Here is a 16,981-nt window from a genome sequence, read left to right as displayed (position 1 = left end):
CAAATGGTTTACTTTGAAGCAGCTTGGTTTCTTCACAGTGACCAATTTTTTGCACATTTCTATTTCATGCCGCAGTTTCCAATGTTGTTGTCTTTTGATGAGAGACTTCTCATTTGTGCAAGACAAACAATAAGAGTGTTTACATGAGACTAGAAAAAAGGAATTGTTGTTAATTCTGTTTCAGATATAGATGCCAGGTCCAGAGGCCTTACAGAGGAGAGAAATGAGCTGAAGAGGCAGCTAAATACCTGCAGTAAGCATAATAAAGTTCAAAACTCAATAATCAACTAACGGATTAAAGTTTTGATATAAATTGTGATATTGTTTATGAGTGAAATAAGATTCTGTTGAAAATAAAGGTAATCTCTGACAGCTTCACAGCAAAATTCTCTAACGAAAGACAGAGACGAGCTGAGGAGGAGAAACATTGGTAAGTTTGACAATTCCGTTTTTCCATTGGTTACAGCTTCAGTCAGAGGAGCTGTAAGTCCAATAAGTGCTGAATATGAGTGAAGATAAAAATGATCAATCTATATGTTTTTATACTCAGTCAAACACTGTTGCTGACTATAGCCCAGCTCCATTACAGAAGGATTCATTGACAGTAATCAAGACTGCACAATAATTAAGACCCTTGAGCTCGCTCAAAATGCATCATTTTTGCTGTTATATTAAACCTGTGCTTTTGTGCTGTGACAAATGCACAATGCACAAATAAGGTGATTGAAACATGATCTGTATTTCAAATGAGACGATCTGAAAACAAACCATACCAGGGTCATTAGTGATCAGTGTTGCAACAGCAGATGCGCAGATTATACTGTTCAAGAATAATCCAGGGAAAGAAACAAGTTATGACTGATGAATTAATCTACCTTTAATTAAAATTCTCTTTTCAGATATTGACGCCAGTAAGAAAACCGTGACTGATGAGAGAGATGAGCTGAAAAAGAAGCTGAGGGACTTTGGTATGTATGAAAATGATACTCCAATCGTCACCAAAGTGTGAATCCGATAGGGAACATGTAATTCATAGATGCTACATATTAGTGAGGTGTTTTATATCTGAGCTGACTTCTTTACATCAGTCAGTTTTGTCATTTATTTTTCCTTTGATGTTTTATCTTATTGGCACCAGCTGGAGTAACGGGATGATATTTTCAGTACTCTACTTGGCCACTGATTGCACCACACTAAATTAATCTTTTATCAGTTGTTACAACGGGCTAATTATTAATATCAATTTAATTATTTAATGTTTAATTTAATTTAATGTCAATTATTGATATTATTATTTGTGTTATTATTATCATTATTATTATTAAAAATGATAATAATAAAAATAAGAATAGTATCAGCAGTAGCAGTGATGTTATATTGTTGATATTTCTGTCTGAGGGGGGAACAAGTTTGCTAATTTATCTTTACAAAACTACAAGTAAATAAGTTTTAATATAAACAGTTATTTTAGTTTTGGATATAATCTGATTGTGTTGCAAAGTATGTAACCTTTGTACTTAAAATGACAGTTTCCCTGACTGAAGAGAGAGACAGACTGAAGAGGACAAATGCTCGTAAGTGGGATAAATCAATTATTACAGTTATCAGGGATTGGGGTCAGATGGCCCACCAGTCGAATACAATGACTATCTAAAAAAATTAATACACATTTTGCTTGTTTTGTTCCTGAGGTTTATGGTCTATTGTTTCTATGTTCTTTCTTTCCACATTTTTATTTGTTTGATGTTTGCCCTAAAGTAGATTTAAAAGGCTCCATGCAGCACAACTTTGTATATGTTTAATATCTGAGAGTAAATTACTGTGCAAATCAAATGTTGATGCAGTTATGATCATTTTAAGAGTTCCACCTTCATCTCAGCATACATCCAACAAATTGAAGAAGTGGCTTATATTGAGAGGTCCTTTCAGTGACTAGGAAAGGCTTGTCTGAAAAACAGCATGGAGAGAATAATCATGGAAACACAAGAAAAGGCCCTGAACACAAGTGCAATAGAGGCTGGGGTGTACCAAACCAGCCAGGATACTGCAGGCTGTGCAAAGAGGCCTCTGAGACAGTCCAACACATAGCAGCGGGGTGTAAGATACCGGCAGGTACGGCAGACATGGAACACCATTACCAAGTGGCTGGAATAGGGTACAGGAACATCTGCACTGAGTTTGGATCGGAAGTCCCAAAATCAAAGGTGGAGATGCCTCCAAGGGTGGTGGAGAATGACAGAGATCCTTGAGACTTCCTGATCCAGATGGATAAACTGGTCGTGGCTAAATTACTGATAAGCTTGAAAACTACCAAGGGCTGAAAGACAAAGTTGAAAAGATGTGGGAAGTGAAGGGAACAGAAAATAAAAGCTAGTGCATTGAACCTTCAGGCTCCCAGGCCTCTGGGAAGACCCAAGCTTGAAATGATCAGTATCTACGGTACTGCCAACTAGCACATGGAAAGGCATATATGAGTTTTAGAGCAACATATGCTCTCATCTAGATGACGTGCATTTCATGGGGCCAGAGTAGAATTTGACCGAAAACAGTCTGTAGAGACTTCTATTGGCCAGTAACTGGTTTAACAAAGTACAAACAGAAAAAAGACAAATCAAATAAAACAGTTAATAACATAAGATAATTTCTTATACAGCTGTGTTTGCTATTAAGTCCAAGAGTCAAACACGAACTATATTATAATCTATGGGATAACATACTACTTGAGGAGATTAATACTGTCTTAGTTCAAGTAGAAAAAAGCAATTATTAAAGATAGAGTAATGCTTCGAGCCATGAACTTTCTGTTTCAGTGATCGAGGCCAGGTCCACAAGTCTTAGAGTGGAATGCGATGGCTTGAAGGGAAGACTGAATACCTGCAGTATGTATGAAAACTAAACCTCATTAAGAACATTGGTGTATACAAGAGTTGTTGAATATCTAATATGGGTCCGAAACAGGTAGTATATATATTGTATATACAACATATATTTTTTTTTTCCGTATATATATTTTATGTTTATACATATACAGATATATAGTATTTAAATAGGATATTATGTTTAAATATACAAAAGGTCCCATTTAAATGCTTTACCAGTTAAGTGCTAATATGTGCAGTTAAGTGAAAATTTGTCCCCACAAACCGAAACAAACTATTGAAAAAATATCAACCCTAAAGTTAATTTCATGTTGAATGTGATGTTATTGTTTTGCAAATGATGTTAACCTCTCAAATTATAGCTTCACAACAAAATTCCCTGACAAACGAAAGAGATGCACTGAAAAGGATGAATGATGGTAAGCTTGAATTTTACTTTTTCAAAAGACAACTTGTTTCTATGACAGATGGAGCTCAAACTTATAAACATGGGAATGTATTGCATTGCATTGAATTTATTTATTTATGATGCTTAATTTATGTGCAAATGTGTTGCTTTGTGTGCTGACTGAGTTTTGTTTCTGCTGTTTGAGTTGTAGAACTTACATCTGTGGTTGAATCAAATCTACAACAACTCTTGTCTTTTTTATTTGCTTTTTTCTCTTTTTCATTTTCATGGTTTCTCCGTGTGATATGTGCATGTTGTCCTTCGACAAATCAAACCAGACCAACAATTCTCTGTGCAACACATATGTTTTCACCACAATTCAAACTCAGTTGTTACATTCTCGTCGTCATTTTCATGCTCCTTTCCAGCTCCCTCCTGTCAGCACAAAGTGGGCATTTTTATTTAGTTCCATTGCAATGTGATTTCTGTGAATGTAGTTTCTGTTGATTAACATATTTTAGAGCAAGGTTCAAATGCTATATCAGCCTCATTAATGAGCACTAATCTACAATGATACTACAATGATGACAAAATAGCAGGTTAAGTAGAATTTTTAAAAATGCAATAAATTGTTTTTCAGGCAATGAGGTGAAATCCAGAAGACTCACAGTAGAAAGAGATGAGCTGACCAGGAGGGTAAATACTTGCAGTAAGTTTGAAAGATAAACTTCGTTTAAATTTTTATTGTAGATCTGAATCAATACTCTACATGCTCAGTCTGCAAATATAAGTATAATATAATATAAGTATAAATATAAATATAAGACCACAGACAAAATAGAAGTTAAGTAAACATGTACAATTGTATGTAATGTTTTATATCATACATCACATAAAAAAGAAAACAGTATTCAGGAAAGGTTTTATAATGCATATATATATTCTTTTATAAATGTGATTATTTAACTATAAACAACCTTAACTCATATATGAAGTGATAAATGTGTAACTGGAGAGATTTACAAACACTAAAATTCAACAGAACCACATCTTGGAGCTGTAAAATTGCCTGGTTGTCTTTACATATGTGCATGTAAGATTTGCTTATTATTTATCTGATGCCAGTAAAGCAATTCAGAAAGGTTGGGGCGGGGCTGTATCTGCCTGTGTGTTGCATAACCAATTCTTTCAACAACTCCAATCACTGCTTTGGAAGCTGATTCACAGCGCCTTCTCGATAATGCGTAACATGCTTCGTTGCAGCTGGCATTCACTGACCCCAGCCTCAGTGATGATACTTTCAAACACACATTGCTGTACCATTTTCATTTTTCATAAAACCAGTTGTGTGACAGTTTGAATTTGTCTCACAAGCGAATGTGGAATTGTTCCTTTGATATTAGGGTGATTAGAATATAATTTTATCAACATGTAAATGACTTCACCTTTCCTCTGCTGTGGCAGCTTTGCAGAGGAATTCACTGACTACAGAGAGAGACGAGTTGAAGAGGAAAGTAAATTACTTTGGTGAGTGTGAGGCAGTAACTGAAGATACATTCATCCATTAACCAATTTATAAGTGTGCTTTTGTAGAGCTTTATTATTATTTATTGTTTTTAGTTTCATACTTGCCTGATTAAAAATGGTCTTTGGGACATGTTTTATTATGATGCCGATAAATGCCCAAAGCCAAAGTGTCTTCATCATACCATAAAGTACTTGTTTAAACCTCTTTGTATGTATGACGTTGTGCAAGAAACCACCAGACAGAAGGGAAAAAAAAGTGTGCCATCTCCATAAAAATCTGACAACAATGGATTTACACTGAAGCTTTTGTTTTGCCTGAAGGATCAATGCACGAGACGCTACTGTCAGTTTAAATATTCTCAACTCAACATTTTGAGTATTGAAGGGTTTAATGCACTTTTTCAATTCAAGTCAGTTTTTATTATCTAGTTAGCCTTGATTGAAACTTTGATATGTTATCAGAAATGTTGCCACAGTGCTAACAATTAAACTGCTTTTAGTTCCATTGCACTTTTACTTTGGGCATTGGGCATATATAAGATGAAATGTGCTCATCATCAAATTAATTTCTTTCTTCTGCTGTGGCAGCTTCGCAGAGGATTTCACTGACTACAGAGAGAGACGAGTTGAAGAAGAAAGTAAATGACTTTGGTTAGTGTGAGGCAGTAACTGAAGCTCCATAATGACATTCATATTGTTTAAGTAAAATGTTCAAAAGAAGAGAGACATGTTGATTTCTTTATTTTTTGTCTCTCATTTGTGTTTATCAAATATTTTAGATGATTTAAAGTCAGGTCAGAAATCAGGAGTGTCTCAAAAGCAGCACAATGGACATTTTGGACAATGGAAAAACATTTTTAGATAAATTTTTAACTTAAGAACTAGAATTTAGATTGAAATATATATACATATGTATATCATGCAAAAGTTTTGTGATATTGCTTATCATTGCACTTACAACATGATCTTTCTTTTTGACAACAGCTCAGTATGCACAGGACGGGTGGACGTACTTCAGAGGTAGCTTCTATTATGTTTCTACAATCAAGAAAACCTGGCAGAACAGTCGATATGACTGTTGGCGAAGAGGGGCAGACCTGGTGATCATCAACAGCAAAGAAGAAGAGGTGTATACACACTAATGTCTGAATAATTGCTCTAGGAAATAGTAAAAATTGTGTTTTATTCATGTATCACAAAATCACAACAAAAAGCCATGTGTAATGCATCCTTACCCAAACAAGCCCAACAATTCAACAATTAAAAAAAAAAAATACTATGTTTATGTTTATACATTTGGCAGAAGCTTTTATCCAAAGTGACTTACAGATGAGGATATAACATTACAGCTAACATCAAAGCTAACAACAAGATACATAGAAGGAAAACCACTAGTCAGGCTCTGTCAGAGGTGACAGGGATGACGGTGTAGAAACAGAGTGCAGGCATAGAGGGCAGTAGAAGGGGTAGGGAGTACAAGGTAAGTGCACTAAAGTACTGGATGATGTGTCACCTTTTAAATGTTTGATAACTTATTTGTTTTTTTATGAACAAGGTATTCACAAGAAAGCCTCAGAAGGTGTTGTGGATTGGGCTTACTGAAAGAGAGAGAGGCCTCTGGAAATGGGTGGATGGGACACCACTGACAAGAAGGTTCACACATTACTGTTTAATCCATTTCAATCATTCCATGACTATGTCAAAGGTGTATGTAGAAAAAATAATTCAACTGTTGTTGGTCACGTGCTGTGTTTTCTTCATTGATTGTGTGCTAACTGGTCTACTTTGCTAAAGGTTTCTTGATTTGTTTTTTGTTTCAGCTACTGGTACATTGGAGAACCTAACAATTACAAAGGCAGAGTTGAAGATTGTGCAGAAGTACAGCACTACAACTACGAAACCAGCTGGAATGATGCCCCCTGCACAAATGAGAACTTCTTCACCTGTGAAAAGAAAATGAATGTTTAAGACAGAATCTTCTGTATATTGAGCACAAAAAGTTTTGATCTATTTACCATTTTTAGCAAGAGATGTTTGCTTGGAAAAACAATTCTTAAGTTCTGCTTTGACAGATTTTTAAATAAATGTAATTGCTTAGTTAAGAAATATGGCAGGTAAACTTTTTAATGATCATTAATGCTGAGTTTGACCTTGTTACCAATCAATTGCTGTTTGCTGTCAAACATTTAAACAAGTAATCATTTTATTGTGGCTCATAATTGATTTGTGTTTGTGGTGTCTCCAGTAGGAAGGGTCATAGTATCTAATTCAATGTTTGTGTGAAGAACATTCACAGCCTTCTGTGATCCTGTGTAATGAGAAGGAATGCTCAACACAGATAAAATGTCAAGCATATCGACAGCTTGGAGATGACCGTATAAATGCAGACAGGTATATATTGATGTCCTTATGATAATCATCATGATTCACAGTGGGGAAACGGACAGCTGTCCTGAGTAAAGAATAAAATATTGTGTTATTATAGAGGTATAACGAGCACAGATCATGTCCATCATCCAACATAGACAGTGCAGTGGATTTTTGGAATGTTTTTTTTTCTGTATTTAGAGGAGAAATTCTATTTGTGAGATTAAATTTTACTTTAATTTATATTTAGCCCCACAGAATAATGTGTTGATCTTGTGTTTTTGCCAGCTGAAATGAAAGAAATTCAAATGAAAAATGTAAACTAAACTTCTATAGTTTGCTTTTTCACTATTTCAGAGGGACAACTGACACTCAAACTTGCCAATTTTTTAGGGTTTCTTCTTTTTTATCGTATGGTATTTAACATACCATAAAACATCAGTTTAACTTTCAAATGAATTGTGAAAGCTGGTGTAAAGGGATGACAAGGTCCAAAACAAGTTCACCTAATAAGGTGATAATTTCCCTTGCACAACTTCCTTTCACTCACTTTTCAAGTTGAAAATAAAAAGGAAAAAACACCCTCATTCCTCTTTTCAATGGGTCATCTTCTATACTGAAGGACTTTAGTTCAATTATTCTGGGTTTTGTTCTGATCTACTAATGCCACAGTTAAGTTCTGGTTATTGAACAAAAATATTGAGGTTATAGAAATGATTCTCATAATAATGAGATTAAATTTAAATCCTTACAAATTATTAATTTTTAATTGACCAGTAATAAACCCAAAGTTGGTTCTCATATTTCACAATTGTTTTGTGTTTAAGTCTTGTGCTATTGTTTCTCACGTGAGAAAATGTAACCTCAGCTTTTACAGAAAGGCTTAGTCTACACAGCAAAAATCCCAGTTTGTATTGTACTCTATAAGAGTACATTTAACTCCAGTTTCAGTGCTTATATAGGTCCAAGAGTTTGGTGTTCACTGAACTCCACCAAAAGTGTGAAAAATATACTCCAAATAAAGAGTTACATTTGAACCCTCTGAGAGTACAATTTTACTCCGTCACTGGTACTTTTAGACTCTACTTCAGTGCTTTGTGACACTTGCAGTGTAATCCTAAAGCTCCCAGAGAGTAAAAATATATACTCTAGTTTAGTAATTTGTAGCACTTTGCAGAGCTGATTATTTAACACTCAGAGTGAGAATGTACTCTATGACTGGTGTACACCAAACACTTTTGAGGTGAATTGTTAACACTTAAAGAATTAGTAGTCCTCACAAAAGTTTCCTGAAATATAATATCTTTATTATTACAATACATCCCAACAAGTATCTTGTCTTGTTATGGAAGTTAACTCTTGTTACAAGGACATATTATGTTAGAAGCCATGGTGCAAAAAAAACCCTGTAAAATCAATTTTTGCAAAAATAATAAATAATAATAATAAAAAAATAATTAAAAAAAAAAAGATGAAAAACAAAAAGGGGGCAATCACTTTCGTAACACATTTCTTACACAAAAACATGCACAGGCAAACAAAGCATTTATACATCACAACTTGAGTTGAGGAGCTTTGCCCTGAGGTCCTTGACTCTGGGAGTTTCGCGAGAAAGCCCCACATCGATATTGTAGACAGTGGTTTGCACAAATGTGTACAGGCTGTTTAAGGCCTGGTCATAGGAGATCCCAAACACATAATGCGTCTTGAACAGTTCATCAAAGGCTGAAAGGGAAGACCCGGCCTTGCAGGGAAGGAGCTCCCCATCCATCGCAATGTAGTAATCATGGATGTTTTTTCTTGTGATGCCAACTGCCAGGATGTAGGGCTGCCTCCGCTGGGCTGGACCAGAGTGTTCTTGTAGGCTTCGGCCCGACTGCAAGATAACACAAAAGTGTTACTACACTATACATCTTTTTTTTATTGCAAAGTCAGAAATCTGACAGCACAGTTGGAGGATTTCAAGAAAAAAAAAGAAAACGTATTTATGTGACTTGCTATTTATAATATCATAAAAAATGTTTTTATGTATTGCTATTTATTTTTTTATAAAGTTAGTATAGAAATATGTTTGTATTTATTGCTATTTATGAAGTTATTATATAAAGATGTTTATATCTATTGCTATTGATACCATTATTATAAAAATGTGCTGATATTATATTTATTGCCATTTACATTTATAAATTATTTGTGGAAAAGTTTGTCTAGACAGAGGAATTATGGAAGAACAGATTAAGTCAACCCTCTTAACAATATTCTTAGATCCAGATATTTCCTGGCTGAGATTTACTTATGTTGAGTATGTTGTCGTGCTACCCCACCATGTGAAAATGCACTTGGGTAAGTTCCTCTGTATCAACAGAAATGATAATTGGTCAAAACATTTGTTTGTTTTTGGAATGTGAATTCCACTCGTTGATATTGGATGCTTTCAAAATGGAAATCAGGATACACTGACCTTATGAAACTTCACTACGCGATCCACAGCTTCCCGGATACTGATCTTCACGGCTCCCTTCTTTCCACTTGGTGGCAGGAGGTAGACAAGCAGGAGGACTGAGGCCATGTCACTATCCCAACCTGAGAAGAGGGGATGAGAAACTCAACTTCAGTATGAGATGCACCTGACAAATCAATATCAACACTCATCAGGCTCTTGAAAAAAATACTATCAGCACAACCACATCACTGTCAACACAATAAGACAACATTTGAAATGGTGGGTGGAGATACACAGGGAATTCATTTATGTCACTTACCTGGGACCTCCTCATCTCCATCCTCATCAGGGTTCTCGTCTGCAGACTGAATGAGATAGTCAAGGTGCGGGGTTTTGCTGAGGTTTTTGGCTTGTTCGATTACTTTCGCCTTCAGGAGTGTTCCCCATTTCTCCAAGAATTTTGATGAAGTCTCTGCTCCAAACAACAGCTCAAAGTCTTGTAGAACCTAAAGGGGAGGAAGTGCAAGCAAGTGCATGTGTAGTTGATGATGGTGGCAATGGAAGGAAGGTACCACTTTCATCTTTACAAAGCTGTTATTGATGGAAAAAAACATTATCAACCTAATTAATGTGAACTTACAAGGCCTTTTGTGTCAAGGAACCTTGGGAAAACTGTAAGCACTGTGCTGCATCGCTCTGGATCATGGATCAACTTTTGTCTGTGCTGGAAGGTTGCTCTCATTTTCATGAAGATCTGTTCTTTATCTGTACTGTGTTTCAGTAGAGATATGGCCTCGCAGCACTGGTCTCCCTCCAGCTGTTGCTCTTTAGTCACTTTCCTCTCCAACTCTGGTCCACTGCTGTCTGAGGTTTGAGAGCTCCTTCTCCGAACTCCACTGCTACGGCCACTGCTGAGTTCTCGCTGTGTGTTTTTAAGCTTCCAGGCAATGTAGCCCTCGTTGCTATCTGCATCAAAGAAATGCTCCTAAAAACAAATTTGAAAATAAATTAAGAAATTTGAGCATGGTAAGACACCTGGTGAAAGAAACTATACGATGAAAATACATCAAAACATTATTCATTCATCAACAAAATTTAAAAACAAAATATTGAGCTTAACACAGTCCTGAATTTGCTGTCATTTTCGAGAATGTTAATTGCCCTCCTTACTGCCTGATCAAGAAAAACCTCTATGTCTATTGCTCCTATGAAAAACAATATTTTTTATTATTATAATTTGAAAAGTTGGTAAACTTCTCGTTAAAATATATACTCACATAGCCCTTTTTCGAATAGGGATCTTTCAGAGCAGGGAACAGTGTTACAATCCCCAATGCATATTGTGTTCTTTTGTCCTTTGGCGGAGCACTTCTGTGGGGGTAAATGATAGGTTGCATTGACAGGGAAAAAAGCTGTATGACAATTTACAATGGGGACTCTGAGGTCAACTCAAATAAACTAGTAAACAATATATAAGTATATAAGTAGCATGGACTGACTAAATCTATAAGGCTGCGTGTGTCTTGAAGATGGGTAATGATTCATTTAGATTAGAATATCTGTATATATGAAATAACTTAGCCATGTGGCACAAGACCACAGTTTACTGGCCATGGTTGTACTGATAATCTCATTTGATTACAATCACCTGTTTTTTATAAACAACATGTCTGCAATCAAACACTATGAATATGCTCTTGACTGCATCGTGTACAAGGAGTATTTGACTTACCCATACTTTTCCAACATATCAGCAACAACAATGTTGACAAGTTCACGGCGTGTTCGATCCTTCATCTCTCCCTTAGTTGCATATTCTTTAAGTATTTTCTCCCCTCCAGGCTTTTGTTCCAGAACTCTCTTGACAAGCTTGAAAACAAGTAAAAATAAGACAAAACAAAAAACTGATGTCAAAAACACATTTAGAACTTGGCAAAAGAATGTACAAAAAAACTCACCTCTTTGGCCTGTGAAGAGCTGTCATCAATATGCTGACTCTTTCGGGACTTTGGGATGTCATCATCAATGCATGGTCTTTTTGGAGACATCAGAAAGGTGTCATCAATGTGCTGTCTTTTTGGAGACATCAGAAAAGTATCACTCTCGGATGAGCGTGATGATAGTGACAAGGTGTCCGTGCATGAAGATGCAGGAGAGTCTGAAAAGATGGAGCACATCATTTTCAAAAATATTAGTTAGGTATGGTTTCTTGAATTGACTGAGAGTTTAAACTGAAAGAAGGTGATAAGGATTAGCTGCAGCCAAGCCATACCCCCCCCATCTGCAATTTTTCTGTGAATTTAGCATTCTGATCTATTAAAGAAGTGCTAACAATAGTGGTTGATACGGCCACATTTTGAGCAATTCAGGCCATGGCAGACAGTCTAATAGCTGATAACTGAGTGCTCAGGTCAGTATTCTTATCAGTCGACATGTTTCATAGGTAAATGGATCAGTTCTGAAAACAATAAAAGGCAAATTCTGTCTAACTTAATCTAATTATTTTTGTATAGTTACGTCAATTTCAATGATCACATGATAATACTGTAACTTTGAAAAGTACAATTTCATCAAATGACCACTTACCAGTGACTGAAAGAGTGTCGACAATTGTCCACAGGATGTCTGTTTTTTCCTCCAGAATGTCACTGAATACCTCTTCATCGACCTCTGTTCCAGTGTCATCCAGCACATACATGTCTTTTTCATTGGGTATACTGAACTTCATTTTAGCTTTGAATACAGAGAAAAAAAATAAATGAAGTTTGGGGTGCATTACTGTTCATCTTACTACCACCACAGACACAAGACAAAGTGGGAAAACAAGTTCATTTCCCAAGAACACAATATACAGGGGTGCAAACTCATCAGGGATAAAAAAGGTGACAAGATACTGACCCCCTAGTGAAGTAAACTCAAAGATAGTATATCGCACCAAGAGGTCACACTCCCCTTTAAAGCCCCTTTGTCTTTATGTAAACAAGCAGGACCTTCGTGACTGATTTCAAACTGAAGCAGAGACATAGCAGTAGACATTAGCAGCGTTTTCGCGCTGGAATATAACTTTAATATAACTTTTGACCACAAAACAGCAAAGATAAGACATGCTGTATCGTTTTGTGGATTTTTTTTTTGCTACTCTTTGGGGGCTGGCTCGCCGAGTTTTCATCGCATCGGTGAGACACATATCTTTGTAATCAGCGGAGTCTCTGCTCTCACATGATACCGTTTGTGTTGTTTGGTTGAAGTGGTGAAAGTAGCAGAAGCACTTCTACCTGTTAGGATTGGTGCTTCCTAGCAGACGCTGGTCGTCTGTATTGTGTGTGCATCTCACGTACGGGGGACTTCCGGTTAGAGACAGGTGCATTGCCTCGCCCCCCCCCCCCAAAAAAATAAAAAATAAAAAATTGCGTTTTTACACGAATCACACAAGTGACCCATTTGGGATTCAAAACGGCGAATTTCGCCGAAAGGTGACAAGTTGTGGACAGACCCTCCGCTGACACGCCATGGTTTTGCTCTTCTTGTGCTGAATAGTGTTTTTTTGTTCCTTTGCATTAGTAACAGTATTATTGTATTATTATTGCTTGTTGTCAATGTTTACATGCTGGAATTTTTTATATTTTGAATGCACACGTTCTTTTGCACTAGTAACAGTATTATTGTATTATTATTGCTTGTTGTCAATGTTTACATGCTGGAAATTTTTATATTTTGATTGCACACATGTTCTTTTGCACTGTTAACTTTTCCTAGAGGTATATTGCATTCTGCACCTTGCGCCCTTATTCTTTTTTCCTGTTCTGTTAATAAACATTGTTAAGCCATATCAAGTTGTTTCAAGCATTTATTTCAAACAAATTCAAAAGTAATGAACAATGAGGAATTAACTCAAACAACACTTTTGCACATGTTTGTTAAGGCACAGCAAACAGTGACAATCTTATCTAAAGGCATTAGGTTTTCACCCTCACATTTGAGCAGCATGTGCACAGGTACAGTTGAATGTAAAAATCTGAATTTGTTGCGCACAACACCAATCACCCTCTCTACGTGAATTCTGAGATGTGCTATGGCCCGAGTCTCCTCCACATCTTTTGCCTCCAGCTGTGCACGACCCCTTGTGAATGTAGGTATTTTCACTTCAGCACACATCATACCCACACTCTCTCTTATATTAAAGCCCCTATCTGCCAGCACAATGTCACCTGGTAACAGTTTGTTCAGAAAACCACTTTGCTCAGTTATATGCTTATCACTTGTGCGCCCACCCCACCCGTTAGATATGAAGGAAATGACACCCTGGGGCGTGATCACAATTAGGTATTTCATGGTGTATGCGTGTTTGTACTGAGAGAAAGTCTGTGCCCTTGCCAGTACATTTGAGGGTTTCTCGATGAACACCTCAAAGCAGTCCACAATGGCAGCCACATTTTTCCCAAATGACTCCACAAACTCGTGTGGCATACTGGTCAATAAGCATTCCCTGCTTGGCCAGAGCACCAATGGACTCAGCTGTGCGTACATCACTCCAAGGGTATGGTGAAAGGCATCGCCGACTGTTGTCCTGTGTACTCTAAACAGATGGCTGAGGTGCTGTGTTGGAAGGTCTAGTCTGAGGCGCATTAAAGTCAATAGGACAAGCTGGAAGGGTGAGAGCTTCTTCATCCGACCTTGAGGCAGATATGGAGTGAGGGTGAGTAGAAGTGTCTGGAACAATGCAAAGTTTGGAAGCCCCGTGTAATACTTCACTGCGTTATCGTCACCACTCAGAAAGTTCTCATTCATCCGATATTCATCAAGCTCCCTCTTCAGCTCTCTGTTTTCTTCCATAAGACTGTTGATAACATCTCGTCTAGATGTGCAGAGTCCACATCCCATGTCCTGGACTGGCGATGGAGGCTGCTGCTGGTCCTGGGCTGGCGATGGAGGCAGCTGCTGGTCCTGGGCTGGCGATGGAGGCAGCTGCTGGTCCTGGGCTGGCGATGGAGGCAGCTGCTGGTCCTGGGCTGGCGATGGAGGCAGCTGCTGGTCCTGGGCTGGCGGCTGCTGCTCCAGATGCTGGGTCCTGCGCTGTACTTGCCGCTGATATCGCGCTACATCTGTCTCTTTAACATGATTGTGGCCTAATTGCAGGGATGGTGTCCAGTCAGGATGGTTCTCCAACATCTCATATGATGGCTTACCTACAACAGAATAAATAGTTTATGAAAAAATCTATGCAATCAATGGCAAACCCATCACAGAACACATGCAAAATAAAGATACAGACTGAGAGGGTAACGCTGCTCATGGTATGACTAAAGGGCTGAGGGGGTACACATTAACACATTAACCACATTAGGGGGTAGTTAACATTAATTTTCGAAGAGGCAACAGTTTGCAAATTGAGCATTTTCGAAGAGGCAACAGTTCGCTGGTTAGCTAGGCAGCAACGGTAAAACAACGGTAAAACAACGGTTGCAACAACATAAGGTAACTTCGTAGCTTTAAGAGACCACAACATAAAGAGATTTTTAGATAACTTACCCGAGTGAAAATGCAGAGAACACACTCTCAACCACGGAGGGGCGCAATCGAAAGTAAGGTCCTTTCTTCTTATTGCAGCCAACCAAGCAACCCGGCGTCTCCTGGTCAGGTCAGAAACCTGCTCTCCCTGATGCTGCATCCATTTAGGAAACCTAAAATAACGAATTTCGTTGTTCCTATGTTTCCCAAACGTATTGTGTGAGGTACTGGAACAGTTCTTCACACAGCACTGATTTCCAGGCATGTTCTTGCAATTCCGTAATGTTAACACTAACTGATTTAAAAACACACGCGTACAATGTAAACTAACGGAGAGAACGGCGTTTTCTCGCTAGCATTCTGCCAACATGGCGGATAGGGGCGGGGCTCTGTGCTATGACGACAACTCCTCATTCTCAATTGTTTAGGCTACAAGAAGCAGACACATTAACTTACCCTCCTTGAGAAATTCTGAATGTGAGGCTCCATTTAGTTTGACGTATTTCTTCTTTCCTTTGTACTGTACTTTGAACAGCATTGCTGTAGACCTCCCACAACTGCACATAACACAAACATACAATTAGTGCGCAGTTACCCACTAGCAACGTAACTTCAGGCGGGAGTCGGGAGCTTTTAAGTAGCTTCGGTAAAGCTAGCCACCGGGAGAGACTAGCTTATTTTAAGATAGCTAACAAACGAATTCTGTGTTTTTCTTTGTCAAATAACCTGCTTAACCGTGATTAACATTACAAACACAATATCAATTCTGATAAATTAAACATTTGCAGTGCCGTTAAAACCGATATAGCAAGTTAGCTAAACCACATTGAAACCGTGTTTGCCCCCTTAATGTATTACCGTTAAGGTTTTTAGATATTTACGGATTGAAACGTGAAAAATATATTCCATGCATTGAAACGTGAAAAAAATATTCCATGCATTATTTATTCACTTCAGTTTCTTTAGGCTGATTCATACTCGGCGCAACCTCGCTCATACTAGCTGGTCGCAAATGGCGCAAACGGTCACGTGTCCCAAAATTCCGCCACGCCCCCCGTCGCAAGCTAGAAAATCCTCGCGCGGCGCAAGGTCGCGCACACAACTTTTTTTCTGACTTCGCGCGCGCTCAACCGGAAACAGCTGACCAAGAAAAAGAAAAAATGAACACTGCAGAGACCGCGGTGACCGAGAGGATGCGCCTCTACAAACATCTGTATGACACGTCTATGAAGTTACACTGGGACAACGTTTGACAAAGTTTGTCTTGTTGCAAAGGACAAACATTCCACCTTCTCTTCTGTTTTTGCCGCAGCCGCTTAGCTCTGAGATACATATACAGTTCTACACCCAGAGTAAATTCATTCCGCATCAGATGTGCCAGCCTCTGCTGACGTGACACCACAGGTGGCATTGTGTATGCTTTCTTCGTATGCTTTTCAGCTTGTTTCCTCAACAGTGATGCTCGCTGGTCTGGAGAGAACTGCAAATGTGACGCATTCTCGGCGCAAACTGAGCTGAAGGAACTGTGAAGGGGCTGGCGCTTTCGATGACGTCATTAATGGTTCTCGAGCCAGAACAGTTGCGCGTTTGCGCCGAGTATGAATCAGCCTTTAGCCTACCTGCAGTCCTGCGGGGCTGTTGAAGACGTCGGTTAGCGTCGTGGCTGCACTCCTCAATGATGCGACTGGATTCAACCAATGAGAGGGCGTGGAGCGTTGATGATGAAATCGAAACCTAACTCTTGGTGCAGCCGGGAAAGACTCAATCAAGAAATAGACTCTCAGGGAGTCTATCATTGTAAAATAAACACTACAAAAACTCTACACCAACACTATGCATAGAAAGAACACCAGAGAGAGATTATGGTGC

At 38.1% G+C, this 16,981-nt stretch overlaps 3 protein-coding genes across 5 annotated transcripts in view; 1 reads left to right on the top strand and 2 right to left on the bottom strand.

Moving 5' to 3' along the window:
- The window catches only part of LOC142379152 (uncharacterized), a 32,550-nt gene that overhangs the window by 10,139 nt on the left and 5,430 nt on the right, over positions 1-16,981 (top strand). Inside the window, exons 17-29 of the mRNA XM_075464285.1 lie at positions 185-253; positions 374-430; positions 900-968; positions 1,530-1,574; positions 2,811-2,879; positions 3,242-3,298; positions 3,908-3,976; positions 4,732-4,794; positions 5,383-5,445; positions 5,779-5,921; positions 6,350-6,447; positions 6,615-6,756; positions 14,464-14,679. Of these exons, the coding sequence (XP_075320400.1) occupies positions 185-253; positions 374-430; positions 900-968; positions 1,530-1,574; positions 2,811-2,879; positions 3,242-3,298; positions 3,908-3,976; positions 4,732-4,794; positions 5,383-5,445; positions 5,779-5,921; positions 6,350-6,447; positions 6,615-6,756; positions 14,464-14,679 (1,160 nt within the window). The remainder of the gene's footprint in view (positions 1-184; positions 254-373; positions 431-899; positions 969-1,529; positions 1,575-2,810; positions 2,880-3,241; positions 3,299-3,907; positions 3,977-4,731; positions 4,795-5,382; positions 5,446-5,778; positions 5,922-6,349; positions 6,448-6,614; positions 6,757-14,463; positions 14,680-16,981) is intronic.
- Positions 8,554-16,821, bottom strand: LOC142378921 (uncharacterized). Of its 3 annotated transcripts, XM_075463919.1 has the most exons (10): positions 16,732-16,821; positions 15,569-15,669; positions 12,191-12,337; positions 11,563-11,762; positions 11,337-11,473; positions 10,882-10,975; positions 10,245-10,589; positions 9,924-10,110; positions 9,623-9,744; positions 8,554-9,037 (listed from the first exon to the last, which is right to left on the bottom strand). In XM_075463919.1, exons 2-10 carry the CDS (start codon positions 15,648-15,650, stop codon positions 8,708-8,710), a joined length of 1,644 nt encoding a protein of 547 aa, XP_075320034.1. In that variant the 5' UTR covers positions 15,651-15,669; positions 16,732-16,821; the 3' UTR covers positions 8,554-8,707. The 3 variants fall into 3 exon arrangements, with proteins under 3 accessions (XP_075320034.1, XP_075320033.1, XP_075320035.1); XM_075463918.1 differs by lacking the exon at positions 16,732-16,821 and having other exon boundaries at positions 15,569-15,812; XM_075463920.1 differs by lacking the exon at positions 16,732-16,821 and having other exon boundaries at positions 8,867-9,074; positions 15,569-15,812.
- LOC142378923 (uncharacterized) lies at positions 13,439-15,411 on the bottom strand. The gene is made up of 2 exons (XM_075463921.1): positions 15,134-15,411; positions 13,439-14,790 (listed from the first exon to the last, which is right to left on the bottom strand). Exons 1-2 carry the CDS (start codon positions 15,375-15,377, stop codon positions 13,496-13,498), a joined length of 1,539 nt encoding a protein of 512 aa, XP_075320036.1. The 5' UTR covers positions 15,378-15,411; the 3' UTR covers positions 13,439-13,495.

This window comes from Odontesthes bonariensis, chromosome 4, assembly GCF_027942865.1.
Source record: "Odontesthes bonariensis isolate fOdoBon6 chromosome 4, fOdoBon6.hap1, whole genome shotgun sequence".
In the NCBI taxonomy this organism is placed as follows: Eukaryota; Metazoa; Chordata; class Actinopteri; order Atheriniformes; family Atherinopsidae; genus Odontesthes; species Odontesthes bonariensis.
This window is presented reverse-complemented; position numbering and strand designations above follow the sequence as displayed.

What these genes read in the sequence shown, in the direction of transcription:
- LOC142378923 (XM_075463921.1), bottom strand. Translation starts at nt 15,377, where the DNA reads ATGCCTGGAAATCAGTGCTGTGTGAAGAACTGTTCCAGTACCTCACAC. An exon ending in TTCTCTGCATTTTCACTCGG is followed by an intron (nt 14,791 to 15,133) that starts GTAAGTTATCTA and finishes ATTCTGTTGTAG; the next exon opens with GTAAGCCATCATATGAGATG.
- LOC142378921 (XM_075463918.1), bottom strand. Translation starts at nt 15,677, where the DNA reads ATGTGCAGTTGTGGGAGGTCTACAGCAATGCTGTTCAAAGTACAGTAC. An exon ending in GATATGTTGGAAAAGTATGG is followed by an intron (nt 10,976 to 11,336) that starts GTAAGTCAAATA and finishes TTACCCCCACAG; the next exon opens with AAGTGCTCCGCCAAAGGACA. An exon ending in CCTATTCGAAAAAGGGCTAT is followed by an intron (nt 10,590 to 10,881) that starts GTGAGTATATAT and finishes ATTTGTTTTTAG; the next exon opens with GAGCATTTCTTTGATGCAGA.